At 39.3% G+C, this 25,450-nt stretch overlaps 1 protein-coding gene across 13 annotated transcripts in view; it reads left to right on the top strand.

Annotated features, from left to right (window-relative positions):
• SRPK2 (SRSF protein kinase 2) overlaps window positions 1–25,450 on the top strand; it is a 239,927-nt gene that overhangs the window by 183,232 nt on the left and 31,245 nt on the right. For all 13 annotated transcript variants that reach the window (XM_072759920.1, XM_072759931.1, XM_072759926.1 and 10 more), the window contains 4 exons: window positions 13,594–13,702; window positions 14,758–14,845; window positions 15,039–15,126; window positions 18,129–18,235. In XM_072759920.1, coding sequence (XP_072616021.1) covers window positions 13,594–13,702; window positions 14,758–14,845; window positions 15,039–15,126; window positions 18,129–18,235 — 392 coding nt within the window. The remainder of the gene's footprint in view (window positions 1–13,593; window positions 13,703–14,757; window positions 14,846–15,038; window positions 15,127–18,128; window positions 18,236–25,450) is intronic.

The raw sequence follows: 25,450 nt of genomic DNA, 5'->3' as shown, positions 1-25,450 counted from the left end.
GGGATGTTCTAGACTATAGAATGTAGGGATTAGACTTTTAGAGTCTGCCTTGCCACACGTGCGGATTGCATGTCCACTGTGAGCTGTCATTTCTTTTTTTTTTTTTTTTTAAGATTTTATTTATTTATTCATGAGAGACCCAGAGGGAGAGGCAGAGACACAGGCAGAGGGAGAAACAGGCTCCCTGCAGGGACTCGATCCCAGGACCCTGGGATCACACCCTGGGCCGAAGGCAGGTGCCAAATGAGCCACCCAGGGATGCCCACTGTCATTCCTTTTTAAAACCTTTTTTTAAGATTTTATTTTTAAGTAATCTCTACTTAAAAAAGTAAAGCCCATGCTAAAAGGGGAAAGGGAGAGAATGTCCTTTAAGAATTTCAAATAATTTCTATTTACTCTTCCTTTGCCCACAAAGCAAGTAAGGAGAAATAAGGTATAAAAGCTGTAAAAATCATAAGATCCCAATACAGCCTTAACCTCATTGTTTCATTAATAATGAAAGTCTAAACATGACCAACTCTCAAGGCTCTTCACAATCTGATCCCAACATGCTTCTCTTGTTTTCTTCTTAGCCTCAAATCTTATTTTAAACATGCCTTCCTGCTGTTGTAATTTACCTTTTGCTATCTCTTTTTCCTTCTGGGCCTTCCTCTGTTTTTCTGTTATAGGGTAATATTAACTCAGAATTTAATGTAAACCCACATCTTAATCTGGTAAAGCCTTCTGAGTTTCTCTCTGACACCATACCAAGGAACAGAGAACCAGCCTCCCTTGCATCTGTGTCTCCTGTGTTTTCTGCTTTTTCTCTCATGTTTTTATTGATTTGCCTGTTGTGATCTATCTAGTTACTGTGTGCTAGGAATACTGTCTTTCTCCTCATAGTGTTTAAAATCTCCTGGAATAGGGGCACCTGGCTGGCTCAGTCTGTGGAACGTGCGGCTCTGGATCTTGGGGTTTTGAATTTGAACCCCACGTTGGGTGTAAAGATTACCTAAAAAAAATAAAATCTTTAAAGTAAAATCTCCTGGGAATGACAAATGAGAAAATGAATAATTAAAATATTGTACTTTGAAACAGAACATTGACATTAGAGAGGTACATAAGGGAAGTATAAGACAGGAGCTTCTCCTCAGCCTGGAAAATCAGGAAATGCTTCCAAGCAGGAGGGCCTTGTTTGAGCTTATCCTGTAAGATAAGTAGGTGTTAATCATATCCTAACATTTTACATAATTGAGACATATTTTACACATAGAATTCATAGAATATAATAGACAAATAGATGAGGAAATTATAGAAAAGAATAATTAGGGCAGCCCGGGTGGTTTGGCGGTTTAGCGCCGCCTGCAGCCCAGGGCGTGACCCTGGAGACCCTGGATGGAGTCCCGTGTCAGGCTCTCTGCATGGAGCCTGCTTCTCCCTCTGCCTGTGTCTCTGCCTCTCTCTCCCTCTCTCTCTCTGCATCTCTATGAATAAATAAATAAAATCTTTAAAAAAAAAAGAATAATCACATTAAGGTAAATACATAAAGATTTATTAATATATATCTGTACAGTTTAAGAGTGTTGTAAATTTTTCCCTGGGTTTCTTAGTCATGAAAGCGAGGAAGGAAATGTAATGGTTATGAGACTGACAGTTTTCATAAGATGAAAACAAACTAGTCACTCTAAACAAGAGTGCTTTTTCGTGGTACTAAAGATAAATCTATTATGAACCAAGATATCTCTGAGATTTTATTCTTCCTACAAGCTGGTAAGTTAGCCAGCCAGTTTCATAGATGCTTGCAGAAGACCTGAGACTCCTGAGTCAGAAACGGAGGGTTTGATGACTCACAGAGCCACAAACAGCATGTGTTCATGTCCATTCTGGTTACCCCTGACCCTAAATCCCACAAGGGCCCTGTGGAGGCAGGCAGGGCCAGGTGGATTCTCTGCATGCTGTGCTTTGTATCAAAGTTAAGGAACTTCAAGCTTAGGAAACTCTAATCTTATGGGTATGCAGCCAAACCTGCCTAACCTTTGTTCCCGAGGGGAGATATTTATCATACTGGACAGCAAATCACTGTGCCCTCTTCTCCAGTGGGAGTTAGTATGTCTGTTTTCCAAGGTTATTCACTTTGGAAACCTTTGAAAGATAGTATGGAACAAGGACGATCAATGTCTATATTCAAAAGATGTGCAGAAATCTGGTTGGTTTGGGACCAAGTTCTCTCATGACATTGCAGTCAAGCTGGGGCTGCAGTAATTCGTAGGCTTGACTGGCCTAAAGGATCTGCTTCCCTGATCATTTTGGAGGTTGTTGGCAGGTCTCAGTTCCTTACTGCTGTTGGCTAGAGGTTTCAAGTACTTGACACATGCGACTCTCTACAGGGCTGCTCACAACAAGGCAACGAGGTGGAGAGGAAGCACTCAAGATAGAAGCCACAGGGACACCTGGGTGGCTCAGCAGTTGAGCATCTGCCTTTGGCTCAGGTTGTGATCCTAGAGTCCCGGGATTGAGTCCCACACCAGGCTCCCTGCATGGGACCTGCTTCTCCCTCTGACTGTGCCTCTGTCTGTCTCTGTGTGTCTCTCATGAATAAATAAACAAAATCTTATAAAAAATAAATAAGATAGAAGCCACAGTTTCTATAAGACTATGATAAGCCAACACTCTAATCTCTTGGGAAATGACAAAAACTTGAATTTTGAAAATCTTGATTGTTTTATAAGTATATTTTAATGTTTAACCATTGATAGACAAAAAGATGAATTTATTCAATCAATGTGATACATTAATTATATCAATAAAAGAGAAGATAAAAAGCATATGATCATTTCAGTAGATGCAGAAAAAGCATTTGACAAAATACAAAATTCATTCATGATAAATACTCTCAACAAAGTAGGTTTACCGGAAACATACCTCAACATTCATAATAAAATAATATGAAAAACAGTGAACTTCATACTCAATGGAGAAAAACTGAGAGCTTTTCCCTTAAGGTCAGGAACAAGACACGGAAGTCTATTCTTACCACTTTTTTTTTCTTTGAAGATTTTATTTATTTATTTGAGACAGCATGTGCACATAAAGTCAGCAGGGGAGAGGGGTAGAGGGACAGGAAAAGAATTTGAAGCAGACTTCTCGCTGAACATAGAACCTGACATGGGGCTCAACCTCACAACCCCGAGATCACGATCTGAGCCAAAGACAAGAATCTGATGTTCAACCCACTGAGCCACTCAGGTAACCCCACTCTTACCACTTTTATTCGTATTGGAAGTCCTAGTCACAGCAGTCAGATAACAAAAAGAAAGGAAAGGCATCCAAATCAGTAAGGAAGAAGTAAAATTTTCACTATTTACAGATGACATGTTATGATATATAGAAAACTCAAAAGATTCCACCAAAAAACTGCTAGAATTGGTAAATGAGTTCACTAAAGTTGCATGATATAAAATCAACATACAAAAAATCTGTTGCATTTCTATATACCCATAATGAAGCAGCAGAAAGAGAAACTAAGAAAACAATCCCAATTACAATTGCATCAAAAATTATAAAATACCTAGGAGTAAACTTAATCAAACAGGTGAAAATGACTTGGACTCTGAAAACTACAAAATATTAATAAAAGAAATTGAATATGACACAAAGAAATGAAATGACATTCTATGCTCATGGATTAGAAGAAATTTATTGTTAAAATGTCCATACTGCCCAAAACAACCTACAGATTTAATGCAATCCCTATGAAAATACCAATAGCATTTTTCACAGAACTAGAACAGGCAGTCCTAAAATTTGTATGGAACTACAAACGAACGGGGCACTTGGGTAGCTCAGTGGTTGAGCATCAACCTTTGGCTCAAATTGTCATCCTGGAGTCCTAGAATCGAGTCCTGCATCGGGTTACCCAGATGAAACCTGCTTCTCCTTCTGCCTATGTGTCTGCCTCTCTCTCTGTCTCTGTTGAATAAATAAATAAGACATCTTCAAAACAAAACAAAACAAAACCACAACATATCCTGAATAGCCAAAGCCATCTTGAAAGAGAGACAAAACTGGAGGTATCACAATTCCAGACTTCCAAGTTAAATTACAAAGCTGTAGGAATCAAAATAGTATGGTACTGGCACAAAAACAGACACATAGATCAAGGGGAAAGAATAGAAAACCCAGGAATAAACCCACAATAACATGGTCAATTTTCAACAAAGAAGGAAAGAATATGCAATGGAAAAAAGTCTCTAACAAATGGTATTGGGAAAACTGGGCAGCTTCATGCAAAAGAATGGAACTGGACCACTTTCTTCTACCATACACAAAAATAAATTCAAAATGGATTAGAGACCTAAATGTGAAAACTGAAACCATAAAAATCCTAGAAGAGAGCACATGTAGTAATTTTTCTGACATTGGCCATAGCAGCGTTTTTCTAGATATGCCTCCTGAGGCAAGGGAAATAAAAGCAAAAATAAACTATTGGAAATACATTGAAATAAAAAACTTCTGCACAGTGAAGGAAACAATAAAAACTAAAAGGCAGCTTACTGAACGAGAGAAGATATTTTCAAATGACTTATCTGATGAAAGGTTAGTATCCAAAATATTTAAAGAACTGATACAACTCAACACCCCAAAACCAAATAATCTAATTTAAAAGTGTACAGAAGGCATTTCCCCCAAAAAAGACATCCAGATGGCCAACAGACACATAAAAAGATGCTCAACATCACTCATCATCAGGGCAATTCAAATCAAAACCACAATGAGATATCACACCTGTCAGAATGGCTAAAATAAAAAACACAACAAATAACACGTGTTGAGGATGTTGAGAATAAAGGAACCTTCTTACAGTGTTGGTGGGAATGTAAGCTGGTGTAGCCACTGTGGAAAACAGCATGTAGTTTCCTCAAAGTTTAAAATAGTACTACCTTACAATCTAGTATTTGGACTATTGAGTATTTACCCAAAAAATACTAATTCAAATGGATACATGCACTGCCTGTGTCCCTTCCAGTTTTATTTACCATAGACAAACTATGGAAGTAGCCCAAATGTCCATCAATAGATGAATTTACAAAGAAACACACACACATACACACACACACAGAGGAATATTAAGCGGCCACAAAAAATGTAATCTTGTCATTTGCAACAACATGGATAGAGCTGGAGAGTATAATGCAAAGCAAAATAAGGCAGAGAAAGACATACCATATGATTTCACTCATGTGGAATTAAGACACAAATAGGCAGAGGAAAAAGAGACAAACCAAGAAACAGAGTTTTTAAAAAAGATTTTATTTCTTAGAGTGAGTGGGGAGAGGGGCAGAAGGAGAGAGAGGGGAGATCCCATGATCCTGAGAACACGATGGAAACCAAGATGCCGTCACTCTTAACTATAGAGAACAAACTGATGGTTACCAATGGGGGGGAGGGTTAATAAAAAGGTGATGAGGATTAAAGAGGTACACTTATCATGATGTGCACTGAGTATATGGAATTGTTGAATTGCTATACTGTACACGTGAAACTAACACTGTATGTTAACTCTACTGGAATTAAAAACCTTTAGAGAAAGAAAAGTTGAGGATTCCTGGGTGGCTCAGCAGTTTAGCGCCTGCCTTTGGTTTGGGTTGTGATCCTGGGGACCCGGGATCGAGTCCCACATTGGGCTTCCTGCATGGAGCCTGCTTCTCTCTCTGCCAGTGTCTCTGGCTCTCTCTGTGTGTATCTCTCATGAATAAATAAATAAAATCTTTAAAAAAAAAAGAAAGAAAAAAGTATCTTTTTGACATTTGATAGCTATAAATCATCATCATATCTGGAGTATCACAAGCCTTTTACTAATTGGACTATGTTAATAAGTTAGATTACCCATTGGTCCAGTTTTACCATCTTAACTAGATGTTGACCGTACCCTGAAGCCTGGTCTGCTGACTCATTAATCTGTCATTAGTCACAGTGGATTTGGATAATGGCAGAGCAGCAGTGAACACCTAAGTGGCACTGAATATGCGCCCAGGTATGGTTCTGAGCGGGTGACTGTAGGGTCAGGTATGCAGAGAAACAGTAATTTGCTCAGTGTTACTACATAGCTGGCGAGTGCCAGTGCTGATTGAAATCAGTATCTTTTTAAAAACACAAATCTATTAAGTAAGTAGTTGGCAGGCGAGAGCTTAAAATTATTTGCTGGACTTTCTGTTAACATTTTGTATATTGAAGGTCTCTCAATCTATGGATTCTACTTAAATCTCTGTGGCTCCACTGCAAAAATTGTTTCTGTGTTTTATCATATTTTATGTTCAAGTAACTTGTTATTTCTTTAGGTCACAGATAAATAGGAATCCTCTTTTGGAGCATTTTCCTTTGCTCTGGGTTTCCCTATAGAGCTCTCTCCCATTCATTAGTGTTACAGAGAATATTTGGTATGATAACACAAGTTAATTTTTAGGTTTTTTTTTTTTTTTAGATTTTATTTTTTTATTAGAGAGAGAAAGAGAGAGACCGAGATCACCTAGGGGGTGGGCTTGATCAGGGAGAGGAACAGCTAGGGGTGAAGGAGGAGGGAAAGACTCCTTAGCTGACTCTGCACTGAGCAAGAGCCTGACTCAGGGCTCCATCTCACGATCATGACCTGAGCTGAAATTTTCTCTTACTTGCTTTGTTATATACATATATGCATTTTTCTTTTTTCTTTTTTTTTTAAAAAAGATTTTATTTATTCTTTTGACACACAGAGCATAAGCAGGGATACTGGGAGAAAGAGAGGTAGAACCCGACTCCCCACTGAGCAGGGAGCCAGATGGGGGGCTCCATCCTGGGACCTCGATGTGGGGGTTGATCCCAGAACCCTGAGATCGTGACCTGAGCCGAAGGCAGACGCTTAACCAACTGTGCCCCCAGATGCCCCTTGGAACATTTTTTCTTTTACCGAGTTATTGAAAAGGAAGTTCTAAAAATCATGAGTTTTTACTCCAAAAAATCATTAGCAGATTATCTAAGAAAAAGCACTCTCATAAGCCATAATGTCATTGTTACAACTAAGAAAATAATTCCATAATATTATCTAAAATCCATATCTTACTATGTTTATCTAACTGCCTTAAGAAATACCTTTTATACCAGTTTTTTTTATTTTTTATAATCTGGGTCCTAATTGGTTTAGCCATTACATTAACTATTTTTTTTTTCATCCTCTATGAATGAACGCCCTCTTCTTTTAGTTCTTTGGCAATTTTAGGTCCAAGGCTGTCTATAGGTTTTTCACAAATGCTCTTGTTGCTACTTTGTCCAGAATTTTGATCTGGAATGCATGTTGGATATCAGGAAATGTGGTTTATTTGTTTGTTTTTCCTGTTTATTGAACTAATCATATGGTTTCTAAGTTTTTATTCCTGGGATAAAACCCGCCTGGTCATGGAGTATTGTCCTTTTTATATGTTTAATTAGATTTGATGAAATTTTGTTGAGAATTTTTATATTTACATCATGGGGAAAATTGGTCTGTAGCTTTCTTATAATGTCTTTGCCAGGCTTTGGAATCAAAGTAATGCTGGCTTCATAGATTGAGATTGGGAGTGTTTCCTCCTTTTCAGTTTTCAGGAAGTATGTAGAATTGTTAGTATTTTTCCTGTAAATGTTTGACATTATTCACCAATTTGTTTTTTATGGGAAGATTTCTAACTACAAATTGATTTAAAAAAAAAAAAAAAACTGATACAGAGGAGCGCCTGGGTGGCTCAGATGGTTAAGTGTTTGCCTTCCAGCTTAGGTCATGATCTCCAGAGTTCCAGGATGCAGTCTGAGGATCGATCCCTGGGTCCTGTGTTAGTTAGGCTCCCTGCTCAGCGGGCAGTCTGTTTCTCCCTCTCCCTCTGTTCCTCCCCTCTGCTTCTGGGCACGTGTGTGTGTGTGTGTGTGTGTGTGTGTGTGTGTGTGTGTGAGCGCGCGCTCTCTCTCTCTTTCTCTCTCTCTCTAAAATGAATAAAATCTTTAAAAAAAAAAAACCAAACTGGGCAGCCCCCGTGGTGCAGCGGTTTAGCGCCGCCTGCAGCCCAGGGTGTGATCCTGGAGACCCGGGATCAAGTCCCACGTCAGGCTCCTTGCGTGGAGCCTGCTTCTCTGCTTCTCCCTCTGCCTGTGTCTCTGCCTCTCTCTCTCTCTCTCTCTCTCTCTGTCTCTCATGAATAAATAAAATCTAAATAAATAAAATCTAAATAAATAAATAAATCCCCAAACTGATAAAGAGTTATTTAGGTATGTAATTCTTGATTGGAGCTTGGGTGTGTTGTGTTTTTCATGGTATTTGTCCATTTCATCTGTGTTTTCATATTTTATGTATAAAATTGTAATATTCTTTTATTATCTTGTAATAGCTATAAAATATGCAGTGATGTCACCTCACTTGTGTTGGTAATTTGTGTTTTCTTTCTTTTTTCCCTGGTCAACTTAGCTAGTTTATTATTTTCATTTTCTTAAAGAACCAGCTTTTGGTTTCACAGATTTCTATTTTTCTGCTGCTTCTTTCACTAATTACAGCTTATATGTTTATTCTTTTCTTTCTTCTGCTTATTTTGTTTTTTTTTTTCCTTAAGATTTTATTTATTTATTCATGAGAGACACAGAGAGAAAGGCAGAGACATAGGCAGAGGGAGAAGCAGGGTCCCCCACAAGGATCCCGGGATCATGCCCTGAGCTGAAGGCAGACAGATGCTTCATCATTGAGCCCCCCAGGCATCCCTCTTTACTTACTTTGAGTTACACTTTTTTTGGGGGGGGTTGTTTTGTTTTTTTTTTAGCTGGAAAGAACTTATTGATTTGAGATCTTTTTTCTGATATGGGCATTTGGTGCTATAAATTTTCCTCTTAAATTTTAATGTCTTTGCAATATTTCACAGATGCTGATATTAGATTTTCATTCAGTGTAAGATACTTAATAATTTTCTTATGATTTCTTCTTTATCTCATGGGTTATTTTAAAGTATTATTTTCCCAATTTTGTGATATTTTTACTCAATTTTTATTTAATTTTGTTGTGGTCTGAGAACATGCCATGACTTGAATCTTTTCTGTTTAAACTTTTTTTTTTTTTAAGATTTTATTTATTTATTCATGAGAGACACAGAGTGGCAGAGACACAGGCAGAGGGAGAAGCAGGCTCCATGCAAGGACCTGATGTGGGACTCGATCCTGGGTCTTTGCGATCACGACCTGAGCTGAAGGCAGATGCTCAACCATTGAGCCACGCAGGCGTCCCTTAAACTTGTTTTTTGCCCAGCATATGGTTTATGTTGTTACATGTTCCTTGTACTTGAAAAAAATATTTGCTATTGATTAGAATATTCTATAAATGTCAAGTTTATCAAGGTGGTTGGTTGTGTATTCAAATCTTTTATATCCTTGTTGCTTTTCTATCTCTTTGTTCTATTAACTTTTGAGGAAAGAGTATAGGTATCTCTAGTGATCCCAGGTTTGTCTCTGTAACTGTTTTGTGAACAAACTTCTTTTTACCATCTCTTCCTTTTTTAAGACTCTTGAAGGTGATTCTCAAGTTTTTCTTCAGACCTTTACAAAGCCTTCAGTGATTGTGGAGAGAAACCTCCCCGTCAGAGGACTGAGAAACTAGTGTTCACACCAAAAAAATGAGTACTTAATAGCACCTTGATTAGAAAATAAAGACAGCTGAAAATACTTCCAGACTATTGTGTATGATAGAGTTCTGAACTTTTGATTCAGTCAAATTGACCTTATTTTTGGCTCAGCAAGGAAAAGGGAGACGTCTTTATCTTTGGCCAACAATTCAGAACAGCTAGGAAGGATAGTTTTAGCATTGTCTTCTTTGGAGCCTTGATGGTTTGAGTAGAGCTTGAGTGACAGTTTTCTTCAGTGTGCTGGAGGGATAGGGGTTGGACAAGAAATCAGCAAGTGAACTTAATTACTTAACAGTCCATTTTTATTCCCTTGGATTTGTCATCCGATCTAATTTTTTTTTTAATAATTAAAGGTAAATTTCTAAGTGACAAGTGCATGGTTTTTATATTAAATAATACAAATACTAATGGGCAGCCCGGGTGGCTCAGTGGTTTAGTGCCACCTTTGGTCCAGGGCGTGATCCTGGAGACCCCGGATCGAGTCCCACATCGGGCTCCCTGCATGGAACCTGCTTCTCCCTCTGCCTGTGTCTCTGCCTCTTTGTGTGTATGTGTGTGTCTCTCTCATGAATAAATAAATAAATTCTTTAAAAATCAATCTGAAGTACAAATGTGTCAACCAAACTCAAGTCATGTAGTTCACAAGTGCGTGAGCCTTTCTGGTACTCTCCCTGATGTCATGACCAGGATCTTAGGCGTAGCACTGCTGATAAATTCCTGCATTGGAGATAAGGAGACGTCCTTATCTAGTTTGTGACTGTTCTCAAGATTCCTTGTGTGCTAGACAGTATTGTAAGCCATGGAGTGTTCATTGCTAGTAGTCATTATGGTGCACACTGTTTGCTGATCTCAGGGAATTGGAGAATTTATTGGCAGAGTTACAGGAGTGGCCATTTCCTCTAACTCCATGGGTGTTGGGCAGGTTGGTGTGGTCTGCTGTGTGGAATCATGCTCTACCTTTCTGGCAGCGTGAGTATTATTTACCCTTTTGTGGGAAGAGACTTGTTTTCTGTGGAGATCTGGGAGTTACGGTAGGAGAATATATGGAATATAGTTTTGAAATTATGTATGTCATGTTTTCAAAATCAAAGCATAAGTGTTGGGCAGCCCCTGTGGCGCAGCGGTTTGGCGCTGCCTGCAGCCTGGGGCGTGATCCTGGAGACCCGGGATCGAGTCCCACGTCGGGCTCCCTGCATGGAGCCTGCTTCTCCCTCTGCCTGTGTCTCTGCCTCTCTCTCTCTGTGTCTATGAATAAATAAATAAAATCTTTAAAATAAAAAAAAAAAGCATAAGTGTTTAGTACTTTCGTTTTACATTTGTATTCAACAATTGTCTCTCTGCCCCCTCTTGTTTTAGTTGGTCTGCCTTTAGGTATATTCTTTTTTTTTTTTTAATCCTCTGCTAGGTACATTACTCTTAGTTCATCTGTGGGCTTCTGAGATAACTGAACTAAATTAATAATTTTTGTTCAACTTTCAAAGCCCTATTGAGAAAAGGAATGGCTATGCTAAATAGTGCTCTTCTGTTCTTGCTCACATGTACACACTTTGGTTGTTGGAGTATCCAAATCTGAAACATACCATAATGATAAAAATTTCTTCTCTTTATGCATAATTAAATTATTTTTAAATTTAGAGACTTTAATATTGGGAATAATATGCAATTAAGTAGTAAATAGCTTCTAATTAAGCTTTCAAGTGTTCCCTATATACTTCGACTGGGAAATAGTCCTGCAGTTGTTAAAAACGAAATCCATTTCTTTCTGGTGGACAAGGCATGGACTTTGGAGTCAAATTTGGTTTCCAGACCTGAACCTGCTTTGTGGGGTGGTTGTAAGAAATGGCATAGACATTGGTGTTTCCTAAATACTTTGTGTTGTGAAATGTGACTTTTTTTTTTTTAAAGGATCATTTCATGAACAAATATGTCTGGAATTTGAAGCATGCTCTCTTCTCTTTGAAATCCCCACTGTGTGTTAAGACATTGGGCTCTTAGAACACCCGTGGTCAAAACATTTGCTTTGCTTTGTTGAATTTCTTATTTCCCAGACTCTCCCTTCTCCCCACTTCTACCATGGAACACCAGCAACATATTGTGGAGTTTACTTCCTTTCATGGAACGTGGTTTTAAAAATAAAGTGCCTAGCACAATGCCCCTAATTTGTACTTGGAAAATTATAGTTTTTCTCTCCTTTTCAGTGTTAATTTTAAATGGTTCAAAATTGTATTGTAAATTCAATTCACTTCAATTTTAGTTTAACCTTTTAAGTAAGTAATAAGCCATTTTTTTCTTCTCATTTTATTGAGATATATTTCATAATATAGCACTGTATGAGCTTCAGGTATATAGCATCATGACTTGACCTATGTGTTTATTGTGAAATGATCACTACAGTGAGTTTAGTCACCACCTATCTTATCTGCTATATTCTTAATTTATTATCTTTTAGTTCATATCTTTTACCCAGAATACTGTTAAAGACTTTGTGTGGTTTTTTTTTTTTTTTTTAAGATTTTATTTATTTATTCATGAGACACACAGAGAGAGAGAGAGAGGCAGAGACACAAGCAGAGGGAGAAGCAGGCTCCATGCAGGAGCCCAATGTACGACTCAATCCTGGGACTCCAGGATCATACCCTAGGCCAATAGCAGATGCTAAACCACTGAGCCACCCAGGGATCCCCCTGTTAAGTACTTTGATATTAAAATCTGAGAAATCCGGGTGTAATGGCAGGAGAATAAGTATCTTTAAAACTCAGTATCTTGTCAAATTACTGCTTCACTAATTCAGTTAGGAAACAATCTAAATAAACCCAAAAAATATTCATAGTATTTCTTGAAGTTTACTCCTAGCCTTCTGAAAGAAACTTAGATACATTAAAAGATGTGGCTTGAATACTTCCTGCACCTGCTCTGAGCCTCTGAACACTAGCTGGGAAGGACCTATCCATGGACCTGACTTGTAAGAATTGACTTGCAGACTTGAAAAATGAGAGATAATGTTGCAATAAAGAAGTGGATATTATAAGAATAAAAAGTCAGAAAGCATTATGTTTGTTTTAGTAAAAAATTAAGGTAGATAAAAGAATAAAAGTAATTTTATACCCAGAGATGTTTGTTGCAAACATCTTATCCCCCTAGATTTTTCCTGGTGTATTTCACAAAAATGGTATCACATTCTTCATGCTACTTTGCAGCCTGCTTATTTTACTTACAAATACAGAGTAAAGGTCTTTTTATGCCAGATATCTATGAAAGCACTCTTTTGCCTTTCCCAGGTATCTGCCTCCACAGGGTATGCTCTCTCACTCTCCATCCTATTTCTCAGCAGCAGTTTGAGGTTGGAGAAGTCAGGGGAGAGAGGAGTGAGCTCTGTTGGAGGGTGAACTGTTGTACATTATATGATTCCTTGTTGGTTATACATTAACTATTGGTGTATGCAGATTTACTCAGAGTACACATTTTTTATTTTGCTGAGTTATTTTACTGACCCAAGAAGATTTGCATTGAATTTATTGCTTAGAAAAGAAGATGACATTGTGTGGAAAAGTCAAGAATTGGTGTGTGCATATTATGTACACAAATTACTGTTACAGAGTGCTTGGTGGCTTGTCTGAGTTAGAATGAACAGAAGGGCTTTTTAGGCAAAGGACATTTTTCTTTGATGAAAGATACTTTCAAGAAAAATGTATTATTAAACATATTTTGATCTGATTTTAGTACTTAGAGCTTTCTTAAATGGACACAAGAACTGACTAAAGGGTACACCTGGCAGGCTCAGTCAGTAGAGCATGTAATTCTTGATCCTGGGGTCTTGAGTTCAAGCTCCACGCTGAGTATAGAGATTAATTGAAAAATAAATACAATCTTAAAAAAAAAAAAAAGAACTGACACAAAGGAAGAGATTTTATTACTACTTCTCTGAAATTAAAAAAAATTTTTTTTATAACAGGTGGCTACCATCCGGTGAAAATTGGAGACCTCTTCAATGGCCGCTACCATGTTATTAGGAAGCTAGGATGGGGACACTTCTCAACTGTCTGGCTGTGCTGGGATATGCAGTAAGTGTTCTTTGTCATTGGTGCGTTTAGTTTCTGGGCTAGTTCAACCTTTATAGTACAGTATGGCTGAGGAGCACGCCTACTTCTGTTGTGGTATGTATACTACTTAGCATAAGCCTGCCCCACTCACCTAGACACCCACCCACCCCAGTCAGAAGTTCTCTTGTCTGTTATCTTAATATATTAACTTTCTTCTGCTTTTATGTCTGAAGCTTATTCATTGAAATTGCTTTGTATCACATATTCTTCTAATAATTCATCCATATCAGAGAAACATTCACATGTAAAATAATGATGTGTCGACCTGAAAAGTCAGTGGTTTCTAACTTTTTTTTTTTTTACGGCTCCATAGTATGAAACTGCAGTGCTACCCCTTACATACATATATGGTGTATATGTGTATGTACTAAAACAGAAGTGTTATAAAATAAGAATTACCTTTAATGTATGGATGAACTCTGATATTTTTCCAGTCTACCTTTTTTTTTTTAATTAGGTAAAGACAACATGATGCAAAGAAGAGATTGTTTTGATCACTAACCTATTGCTTAATTGCTGCTACACAATTTGAAAAGTACTGTCTTTTTTTTTTTTTAAGATTTTATTCATTTATTCATGAGAGACAGAGAGACAGGCAGAGGGAGAAGGCTCCATGCAGGGAGCCCGAAGTGGGACTCAATCCCGGGACTCCAGGATCACGCCCTGGGCTGAAAGCAGGTGCTAAACTGCTGAGCCACCCAGGGATCCCCGAAAAAGTACTGTTTTAAAGGAAAGATTTTTAGAAGTTTTTATTTATTGGGATGCCTGGGTGGCTCAGTGGTTGAGCATCTGCCTTTGGCTCAGGTCCTGATCCTGGGGTCCTGGGATCAAGTCTTACATCAGGCTCCCCGTAGGAATCCTGCTTCTCCTTCTGCCTATGTCCCTGCCCCTCTCTCTGTGTGTCTGTCATGAATAAATAAAATCTTTAAAAAAAAAGGAAGTTTCTATCTATTGAATAGATGTTATTATAATGATTACTTCTGATAATATTAAAAATACGCATTTTTTTTTTAAAGGGGGAAAAGATTTGTTGCAATGAAAGTTGTAAAAAGTGCCCAGCATTATACAGAGACAGCCTTGGATGAAATAAAACTGCTCAAATGTGTAAGTACCCCCAAAATGTGAATAATGCAAGAAAAATTAATGACAAAATTTTAAAGAGGAATTTTTTAGTTTGAATGATAAATCTTTTATCTTTAAAAACATCCGTTTTACTAAAATGTTTTTGGTTGATTATAATGGAAATGACTTTCAGTCTTAAATATTTCTGTCCTTGAATTCATTTTTTTTCCTGTAGGTTCGAGAAAGTGATCCCACTGACCCAAATAAAGACATGGTAGTACAGTTAATTGATGACTTCAAGATTTCAGGCATGAATGGAATACGTATCCTTACTGTTAATTCTTTTATTTCCTAGTGGCTTTTTACTTTTAAAATATGGAAATATTTCAAGCTTGTTTAGACTCCTGTTTGCTGTGCTGTATCAATGTCTATATAAAGCCTTTACTGTCATCATAGAATGCTGTAACATGGTATGCTGAAAATTCCCCAATTCCTGCCAGTCCATTTCGGTGTCTTGGGTAATCTCTCTGGGGTCGTACAGCATCTTAAACATTCTTCTTGTCCAGGCACCGTGCTCTTTACAGACAATCCCTCTACCTTCAATATCAAGCTAGGGAAGAACCATACATATGTGTAAGTAGAGAGCAGGAAAGATTAGTCATAGTCATCATTACAGATGAAAAGGAGCAAAGGATCAGTTGTGTCAAGAGTCAGGGTCTTCTTGCCAATCTTTTGCTCCTTCCATCATAACATGTTTGGAACAGATCCATCATTTTGGTATTTGACCTCCTCCAGCTCCAGAAGCCCGAGGCAAAGCCTTCTTCCAGCTTACAGCCCAGATTGGTACCCTGTTATGTATCTCCTAAGCTTTAATCCCTGAGCAGGCACTTACTTCATACCCTGTATGTTTGAAGGAGGTTCTGTATTTCCTTCAGAGATTGGATTAGAGGGTACTAGTAAGTACCAGTGCCTGCTGATGTCACTTTGTCTTTTCCTCAAGATTATTTCTGGTTGTTGCTCAGTGCATTTTCCCCTCTTTTTTTTTTTTTTTTTTTTTTAAAGATTGATTTTTGAGGGAGAGATTGAAGAGGAGGAGGGGCAGAGAGAAAAGGAGAGAAAGAATCTCAAGCAGACTCCCCACTGAGCATGGAGCCCGATGCAGGGCTCAATCTCATGACCCTGAGATCACATACTGAGCCAAAATCAAGAGTCAGATGCTCATCCAAGTCACTCAGGTTCTGGTGTTCTCTCTACCACCCTATAGACAGAAAGAGCTGGTCCTTTGCCCTGTCTCCAGGTGAGCCTGTTTGTTTATGGGCAGGCAGGGCAGCTCCTCTTCTTAGTTTTGTAAGGCAGTTTGCTGGGATAGCTGAGAGAGTTTCTTTGGAGAAACTACCTGATTTATAGGTAAATGGAGTGTTTTGGGTATATATACATTGCAGTGGCTGTTGTTACTATTTTATAAAGCGCTAGGGAAACCATTATAGTCCAGGTTGTCAGTGCTTTGAGAAGATTTAGGTCATAATTTAGAAATCTTGGCCTTTGGCTCTGCGTCTTTTACCAACTGTAGTCATTTTGCCGTTTTTTATAATGATTTGGGAAATAGTAAGAAACTTCTGGCTTTATATTATCTGTGCATAAATCTATAATGTTCTCCTACAGTGTAGAAATGCTTTTTAAATTTTTCACTAAAAATATTTAAAGCAACTGTGATAATTTGATTGGTAGAGCTAGATATTGTAGTACAAAATATTAAATCAATTAACCTGCTTTTAATAGCCTGTCTTTAGGCTTCCAGGGATGAACAATATATTCTCAAAAGGTTTCAGAAACATTTTAAATCTTTCTGTATGAATAACATGAATATATTTGTATGATGGACTTTAGTGGGTCTAGTTCTGGAGAGTCCCTGGTTGACTAGAACATCCAGATTCCTGAGATTTCATTATTAAATGCTACGTTCTATATTGTGATCTTACATCATTGAGAGCTGCCTGTAGTATTAAACTTGATCTGGTTCTGCAAAGAAAGATACTCTTGGGGGGTACCTGGGTGGCTCAGTCAGTTAAGCATCTGCCTTCAGCTCAGGTCATGATCTCGGGATCCTGGGATCAAGCCCTGCATGGGGTGGGGGGTGGGGTCCCTGCTCAGCAGGAAGTCTGCTTCTTCCTCTCCCTCTGCCCTTCTCTTGCTCATGTACGTGCACACGCTCTCTCTCTCTCTCTCTCAAATAAGTAAATCTTAAAAAAAAAAAAAGATACTATTGAAGGAAAAGGTTAAATATCTTCACTGTGTTTTGTTAATTTCTAGTTTATAAAATGTTTTATGTGTTAGGAATATGGGCAGGCAGGCAGGACACTTTTAAGACAGGGTTTTTTGTTGCCCCCTCTCCCCCATCAGTCTTTTTTTTTTTTTTTTTTTTTTTTAAGATTTTATTTATTTGTGAGAGAGAGAGGGAGGGAGGGAGGGAGGGAGGGGCGCAGAGACACAAGCAGGCTCCATGCAGGGAGCCTGACATGGGACTTGATCCTGGGTCTCCAGGATCAGGCCCTGGACCAAAGGCGGCGCTAAACTGCTGAGCCACCCGGGCTGCCCTCCCCCCATCAGTTTTTATGAGGTTTTAGCCTTGCTTACTTTCATTACTGCTGATTATCAGGGAGGGGGATGTTGAAATGAGCAAGAGTGCAGGGAGGTGCAAGGTTGCATCATGGCCCAGCAACTTTTGGACTGTGTGACACTGGAGATCTCTTTGGCTCCTGGGTTCACTGTGGTTGCTTCTGTGTAGGGGTAAGCACATTGTTTGACAAGCCTACACGGAGTACCATGTAGGATATAAGTCCTTGGTAAATGTTAGATCTACCTATTTTGGTGAGAAACAGCTTGTGACCACTTTGGTATTATTGATGGTAGTGATGTTGCATTTTTATTGTATTGTATTGTATTGTATTGTATTGTATTGTATTGTATTTATTTATTTATTTATTTATTTATTTATTTAGATGTTGCATTTTTAAATGTTTTTTGTTGTTTCTTAGAGAGTGCACGCATGTAGGTGTGCATGATTGGGGATGGGGCACCATGGAGTATCCCAAGCAGCAGTCTCCATGGTGAGCGTGGAGCCCAACATGGGGCTCCTTCTTACTACCCTGAGATCATGACCTGACCCAATACCAAGAGTTGGACACTTACCTGACTGTGCCACCCACGTGCCCCATGATACAGCATTTTATAAAGATAAAATTGCCAAGTGCTACAATGATACCGCTTTGAGTAATTGCCTCACTCCAAGAAATGTGTCCATACGTGATCCTTAATCATATCCCAGATGTCTGCATGGTCTTCGAAGTGCTTGGCCATCATCTCCTCAAGTGGATCATCAAGTCCAATTACCAAGGCCTCCCCGTACGTTGTGTGAAGAGTATCATTCGACAGGTAAGGAAGCCAGGGCAACCCTGCCCTCCAGTGCCTAACTGGCTAGCCTTTCAGTGCAAATTTCTGTTCTTAAATACACACACGTGCATGCTGTCACAGGTCTAAATATAATCTCTTTTATAAATTTATGCATGTACATTACAGTATACAACATTTGAACTTGTTACATCAGTTTTATAATTATCTAATCACATGTCATTCTATCTTGTGGAGAGGTCAGTAGGTAAATGTCAGGCATGCATTTCTTTTGGTGTATTGATCTTTTGTTAAGGTAAGTGATACGACATACTGAGGAATTGTTTTATCTAATATCATTACTATGAAATGTCCCATTTAGTTCCTTATAAAATAGAGAAGAAATAGATAATTTTGTGTTTGTTTACTATTTCTATGTATCTTTGGATGGAGGCTAAATGAAAGATAATGTAAGGAATGTTTAAGTTATATCGGGAGTATCATGTTAGATTTGTGCAATTGCCTTGACAAAAGAAAACCTTTAGCTGGGGTCTGATATTCTAGCAAATATTTATAGGATGAAAGTATATGCATATGGAAGATCTCCTAATTAGAAATATCTACCAGATTCAGTTTTCTGCATGGAATATATCAATCTTATTCCTCATTGCCCTTATAGCCTACCTAGGAAAGTTACAGATACAATTTATTACTTGTTCTGCTGTCATGGACAATTGCCTTGGATAATTCTGCAGAGTAAGTAATATATCAGGGAGTTGCTTGGTTTGCTTGAGGAAAGGCTTACGTGATTTGGTGCCCATCCCTTGCCCTCAAGGCCCAGAGCTGGAGCTAGACTTGTTCAGGGTCTCCAGACCTGAAACACAGGCCTGGGTCCAGATTTCTTACATAGGAAACAAATGATGGAATGAGTCACGGTTAAAGTGTGAATTCAAGAGATGGGTGCCTACAGAAGAACCTTCCTAACAACTGTAATATAGATAGTATTTGCTTATGTGCATATGAATAGGTTTTCATTGAATAAAGATTTCAAAGCTTAAATTGGTTTGTGAAAGCATCCTATCCTAGATTTTGCTTTTGAAGTTGTGTATAGGTCGCATCGTTCATCATTTATCTTTGTCTCTTTACACTGCAAATTGGCAGCTTGTCTTCTAACATTATAGATGTTACACAAGAAGAGAGATTGGAAAGAGGAGGGCTCTTTGCCTTGGCTTAGACAATGAAGTACTGTTCCTGGACGCAGTTGGTACCTATACATGCCTGTTGTGAACTTGTGGCCAGCTTTGGCTTAATACTAATATCTGTTCTCTTTTAGATTTTAGATAGTAGCATTTTAATTTATTAATTATTTTAACATGGTTAATATATCAAATCAAAAAAAAATTTTCCTTTAATGTGGGGGGGAGGGTGGTGGCAATTAACCTTTAACTGGAAATTTTTGATCCCTGAATGACACTTCCATATTTATGACTATTAGTGGTAACTGAACTCTAAAAAATCATCTTGTTAAAACTGAAAAAATTGGGAAGCCTGGGTGGCTCAGTGGTTGAGCGTCAGCTTTTGGCTCAGGACGTGATCCTGGCATCCTGGGATCGAGTCCTACATTGAGCTCTTTGCGTGGAGCCTGCTTCTCCCTCTGTCTTTCTCTCGGTCTGTCATGAATAAATAAAATCTTAAAAAAAAAACTGAAAAAATTTCTTAATTATCTCTGGTTAATCCTGAAAATATTAAGATTTACATATTCTACAATAAGCAAATAATTTGAGAAGCTCCAGCTCGCATGTATTTCACATAGATCTGTCATCCCCTGGAACTCTGTACTTGGAAAGATGTCCATGGTTCCATAGGGGACTGGCCATGTCTCAGGCTGGCTCATGAAAGAAGGTGACTCTCAGTTGAGCCATTGATACTTATTTTGTGTTCCAGAAGGGGAACTTTATTGCCTTTCTCAGCAAGTAAAAGTGTCTGCAAATATAAGATGAAATTCATGGGATTTAATGGAATTTTCGTGGGTCCTTGCTGAATGAACAAATGATTTTAATGAGTGCGTCATTCCCCCTGTAATTCACACACACACCGTGCTTTGGAGACTGAGAACTCTTTAGAGTGTTTTATTGGTCTAGAAAGATTTCGAGGTGAAATTTCATCTGTACTTAGTCATCATAGGCAATGTTAGAAGTTTTGATTTTAGTGTGACCCCACCTTTTATTTTATTATTAAAATATCATGGGTTCTGGATTTTTCCCCTAAACTTTCTTTCCTGTAAGTTTTGTTTTTTGTTTTTTTGTTTTTTGTTTATTTATCCTTGAGAGAGACAGAGACACAGGCAGAGGGAGCCTGATGGGGGACTTGATCCCGGCCCTGGGATCATGCCCTAAGTGGAAGGCAGACAGACGCTCAACCACTGAGCCATCCAGGCGTCCCTCCTGTGACTTTCAAAGTAGTAAATTGCTGTCTATCCCGGTTCATAATCCTTATAACCTGAATTTTCCTTCATTCCCTTTGACTCAGCCTATGGATTCAGTATTTCTGAGTATAGAGCTTACAGTTGCAGTGCTTCCTAAAACAGGCAAGATGGAGCAGCTTTCTAATACTCTTCCCACTCTGTGGCCTCCCTTGCCTTTGAAATCAGGTGTGGCTGACTTCTGGTTTCACTCACCTGCCATGTTTCACTAGTCACCTAGCCATCGATCCTTGCCATGGTGTGTGTTTTACTCCTGATCTTTGTGTTTCCGGCACCACCTTCCTTAGTTCAGACCCTTATCACCCCCAGCCAGTACCTTTTCATAGGCTCTCTACTCTCCCAGAGGCCTGCCCATCCTGCTCTATTTCCCTATGCCAATTTTTTCTCCTTTCCATTCCTAAACAAAACGTTGCTTCAGTAATTCATATTCCTCATTTAGAAACCTTTAGTGGCTTTCCAGTGCCTATTATCTAAAGCTTAACATTTACTTTCAAGAAATGACATGTGGGATGATAAAGAGCTTGGGGTTTGGTGTCAGATGTACGCTTCTCTGGCCAGGAACTTAGGCTAAGTTCCTTAACTTCCTTAAGCCACAATTTCCTCATGAATAAAATGAGACTAATAAAGAAAGGTACCTTCCTTGCTAGATTATTTTTTAAATATAAAGGGATGCTACTATTGATTATTACAAATTTTTATTCAGTGCTTAGTATGTGCCAGGCATAGTTATAAGTACTTTAGAAATTTTAATCCATTGACTCTTTACAATAACCCTATGAAATAAGTATTTTCACCCTTCTGATTTTATGGAAGAGGAAGGGAGGTATGGAGAGGTTAAGTAACTTGCCCCAGTGATGAAGTAACTTAAAAAGTAGTAAGCTGTAGAACAGGCATTTATACGCAGATAGTCTGGCTCTGGAACTTTGGCTTTTAGCATTTTGCCAAGCAGCATAAAATAACTTTAGAATTGTACTTGGCCTAATGTCCAGTAAAAATTAAATCCCCGTTCTTCTTGTGAACCTGTTTAAGGTTTTTCTGCCATCTGCTGTCAGCCCGTATTTCCCTTCACAAATCCTGATTCAGCTTTTATTTCCTGGCAGGTAAATTGTTTCCCATGAATTGATTAATCTTTTAAATAGATAATATATGTAAGTGTTCTAAAATGTATGTCCTTCAGGTACCCAGTTTCTCTCCTAGAGTCAACCAAGTTACCAGTCTCTTATGAATGTTCAAAGATGCCCAAGCATCTATAAATACATGCAGATTTGTCAGAGTTTTTATTCATAAATTTTTACTTTCATTTTGTAGGTATTTTAGAGAAAGTACTCACCTGGCTGTTTATTAGCTGCACATCTTTGGTCATTTCTTTTGTCTTAGGCTGCTGAAAACACCAACCTGTCTTTTCTACCCATATTTTTAAGGACTTTACCAAAATCCTGCTTCCATGACAGAGGCTTCCTTCCTACTCTACTCCAGTTAAGAGTGCTCCTTCTTCCCTTCTCCGTATGCCTGCGCCCTCCATTTGGGCCTTTCCTGATGATCATAGTGTCTTGCCCTGTGAGCCATGGTTTCACAGCCCTGGCACTGTTGACATTTTGTACTGGAAAATTCCTGTTGTGGGGACCTGTCTCGTGCATTGCAAGGTGTTCATCAGCATTCCTAGCCTCAACCAACTAGATGCCTGTATCAGCCACCCCCACGCCGGGTCTGACACTTATAAAGGTCTCTAAAAGTTGTCAGATGTCCCTGAGGACGTAGAATTCCCTCTTGTGGAAAACCACTGGACTGGGAAAGTATACCCAGTATGCACCTTTGCCAGTAGGCTTAACTTCAAATTATAACTTTAGCACTTACTGTTTTGTGACCCTGATCAAATAATGCAGCTTCTGTGAGTCTGTTTCCTCATTTGTGAAATTGGGATAATATTAGATGATTTGTGGAGATTAACAGGAGGGGCTGTTGATAGAGCATCCAGCGTGATGACCAGCATGAAGTAGCCGGTGTGTCTCTCCACCTGTGTTGTGAGCTCTTGGAGTTATGAATTCTATGGGAGTTCTGTGTCTCTTTGTAACTTCCTTCATGCCATAGGTGGTGAAGGAATGTTTTTCGTAGGTTGTCTTTCCTTAAATGAAAGAAAGGGTCTACATTCCTCTTTTTGTTCTACAAAATGGCTCGCTTTCTGTGATTGGATGTGCTGGTAGACAAACATTACCACTTTATATTTTAAAAGCAATGACATGATTTAATCATCTGCCTTTTCAGGGCTTCCCATACACTGTTCTCAGTCCTTTAGTCAGTTCTTAGCTGTCCTCCTGTAGCCATGGTGACTTGCTGGTGGCGTCTGGGATGCTGTGTGCAGCCCCTGCCTCTCTCCCAGGCTGCCTTCTTAGCTCAGGTGTGTGGAATCTTGTGTTAGTCTCTTCACCCTCTGGCTTTCATGTCTTCCTTCTTATTAAATCAGCTTTATTGAGGTCTGTTTCATGTTTTTATTTCTAAATCCAGAAGAAACAGGATGCTAGTGTTGGCTGTGTTTACTTGTAGCGCTTGAAAGGTATGCTGCAGGTGCTGGCTTCTTCAGACAGTGTTGCTGTTCCTTAAACGTGACTTTGCTTGCTCATATATTGAAAGGGTCACTGACATTTTACTTTTAAAATCTTATGGTGTAATTCACTGCCCTTTATAGGAACCCTGTAAGGAAATGGCTTCTTCGTAAGGGCAAGGCCCTGGTTTGGTGACTTTGCTAAAATACTGGGAAAACTAGCAGTTATAGCTTGTAGCTCTGGATTTTTAAATTATTATTAATCTTTTCTGTAACTGTGAATGTCAGTGGCAGTTACAATGCTCTTTAGACTCCCACGTTTTTAAGCGCTGATTTGAATTCAGGTGGTATAATTTCGGAACCCGTGCTCTCAAGTGCTAGGCCCTATGTCTACATAGAAAGATCTGGGAGCATTTAAGTTACAGCATGTGTTTATCAAAGTGTACATTCGTGGGTCTGTTTGTGGTAAATGGTTTTCTTTTCCTTCATAGTAGAGCTGGCAATTAGGTTGTTTAAAAGAATAGCCATTAGATGTTATTTACTAAGTGATTTATAATTGGTAACATGCACTGTACTATGTAAGCTAAGGGGACTTGTAAAATGCAGTGTTTTTCCGGGCTGCTTGGGTGGCTCAGTTGATTGAGCATCTGCCTTCAGCCTAGGTCATGATCTCGGGGGTTTTGGGAACAAGCCCCATGTTAGACTCCCTGGTCGATGAGGAGTTTGCTTCTCCCTCACACTCCTGCTCTCTCTCAAATAAATAAAAAATAAAATAAAATACAAATAGAAGTGCTTTTCCATACCCCGCTTCTGTGAGGCAGTGGGTTCTGGGGGCATATGAAGGCCTGGCCTGTTAGCACTGAATGCTCTTGTCTACACTTAGTATCAACTTTTATTTATTTTACATTTGTAAAATGTATTTTATTTTGCTGCTCCTAGTTACCAGTGAATTCATTACCACTGAGCCAGGAATCAGTTATAGAACAGGAGATTAATTTTAAGTTGGTAAACATTTGTATATTCATTGTGGTAGTACATATGGTTTTTTTTTTTTTTAATATTTTATGTATTTATTCATGAGAGAGAGAGAGAGAGAGAGAGGCAGAGACACAGGCAGAGGGAGAAGCAGGCTCCATGCAGGGAGCCCATGTGGGACTTGATCCCGGGTCTCCAGAGTCACACCCTGGGCTAAAGGCAGGTGCTAAACCCCTGAGCCACCGGGCTGCCCAGTACATGTTTCTGTCCTGACTTGGAATCCTCCTCAGAATGTTGGGTCCTCAACTGGGAAATGTGAAGTCGCTCCCCTTCACAGGCAGCAAGCCTCTTAGCCAGCTCATTGCTCTGTGGCGCCATCTATGTGCAGGGCATGGAGGCTTTCTCTTTGTCCTGACCACATTCGCAAGAACAGCTCCAGGGTCTTCTCATGAATTCTCAGTAGTCCAGTGAGGACATGGAGCAGAAGGCTCTTTCAGGCCCAAGCAGACAAGGACAGTGTCCACTGAGTCTTCTGTGTGCACGTGCATCCAGTTCTTGCCTCCTTCCGTTGAGCTGGGATTCCCACACTTCTCCATTCAGTTTAATGCCACAATTGTCAGAAGCAGGTTGTCACCTCGTGTCTGTTTACTGAAGAAGAGAAATCCGTGGGAGCCTTAGGTTTCTCAGTAGGAAAGTTTTCGGCTTGTGGGGTTTTTGTCCACACCCTGAGGAAAGAGTATCTTGGTGAATGGCTCCTGTGTGGGCTGGCCCTCCCATGCCAGTTGGGCTTCCCTTGGTGCTGCAGGAGCAAGGCCTTGCTCACAGAAATAGAGGCAGGCCGTTTCCTCACTCGTGATGTCCTGTGTTCAGGTGTGGAAAGTCCCCATGTGGTGACCAGAGTTCCCACATTATTTCTCAACTCACTCCTCCTCCAGGATCACGGGACCTATTGTAGCAAGCGTGGTGGAGGGGAGTAGGATTATGTTGTTGATGCCACTAATAGATGCTCTCCGCTATCTTCATAGGTGGACAGAAGAAAACCTGAGAGACTGTCTTGAACCAAGTCTCTTAATTTACACATGAATTTGAGGCCAGGGAAGGGAACTAGCTAGTTAGTGTCTGAACCAGAACTGGGGGCTCCTAGGCTCTGCCTTTGCTGATAAACCGCTGCTAGCCTGCAGGTCTGACTTCACGAGGAGAAAACTGGCCCCTTCTTTTGAGGGTGTGATCTGGCTCTGAATGAGCTGCAGCCCCATCCTTGGCC

The sequence above is a fragment of the Vulpes vulpes genome, chromosome 5 (assembly GCF_048418805.1).
Source record: "Vulpes vulpes isolate BD-2025 chromosome 5, VulVul3, whole genome shotgun sequence".
NCBI classification, from domain to species: domain Eukaryota; kingdom Metazoa; phylum Chordata; class Mammalia; order Carnivora; family Canidae; genus Vulpes; species Vulpes vulpes.
Note: the sequence above shows the minus strand (reverse complement) of the source record. Positions and strands in the feature narration are given on the sequence as shown.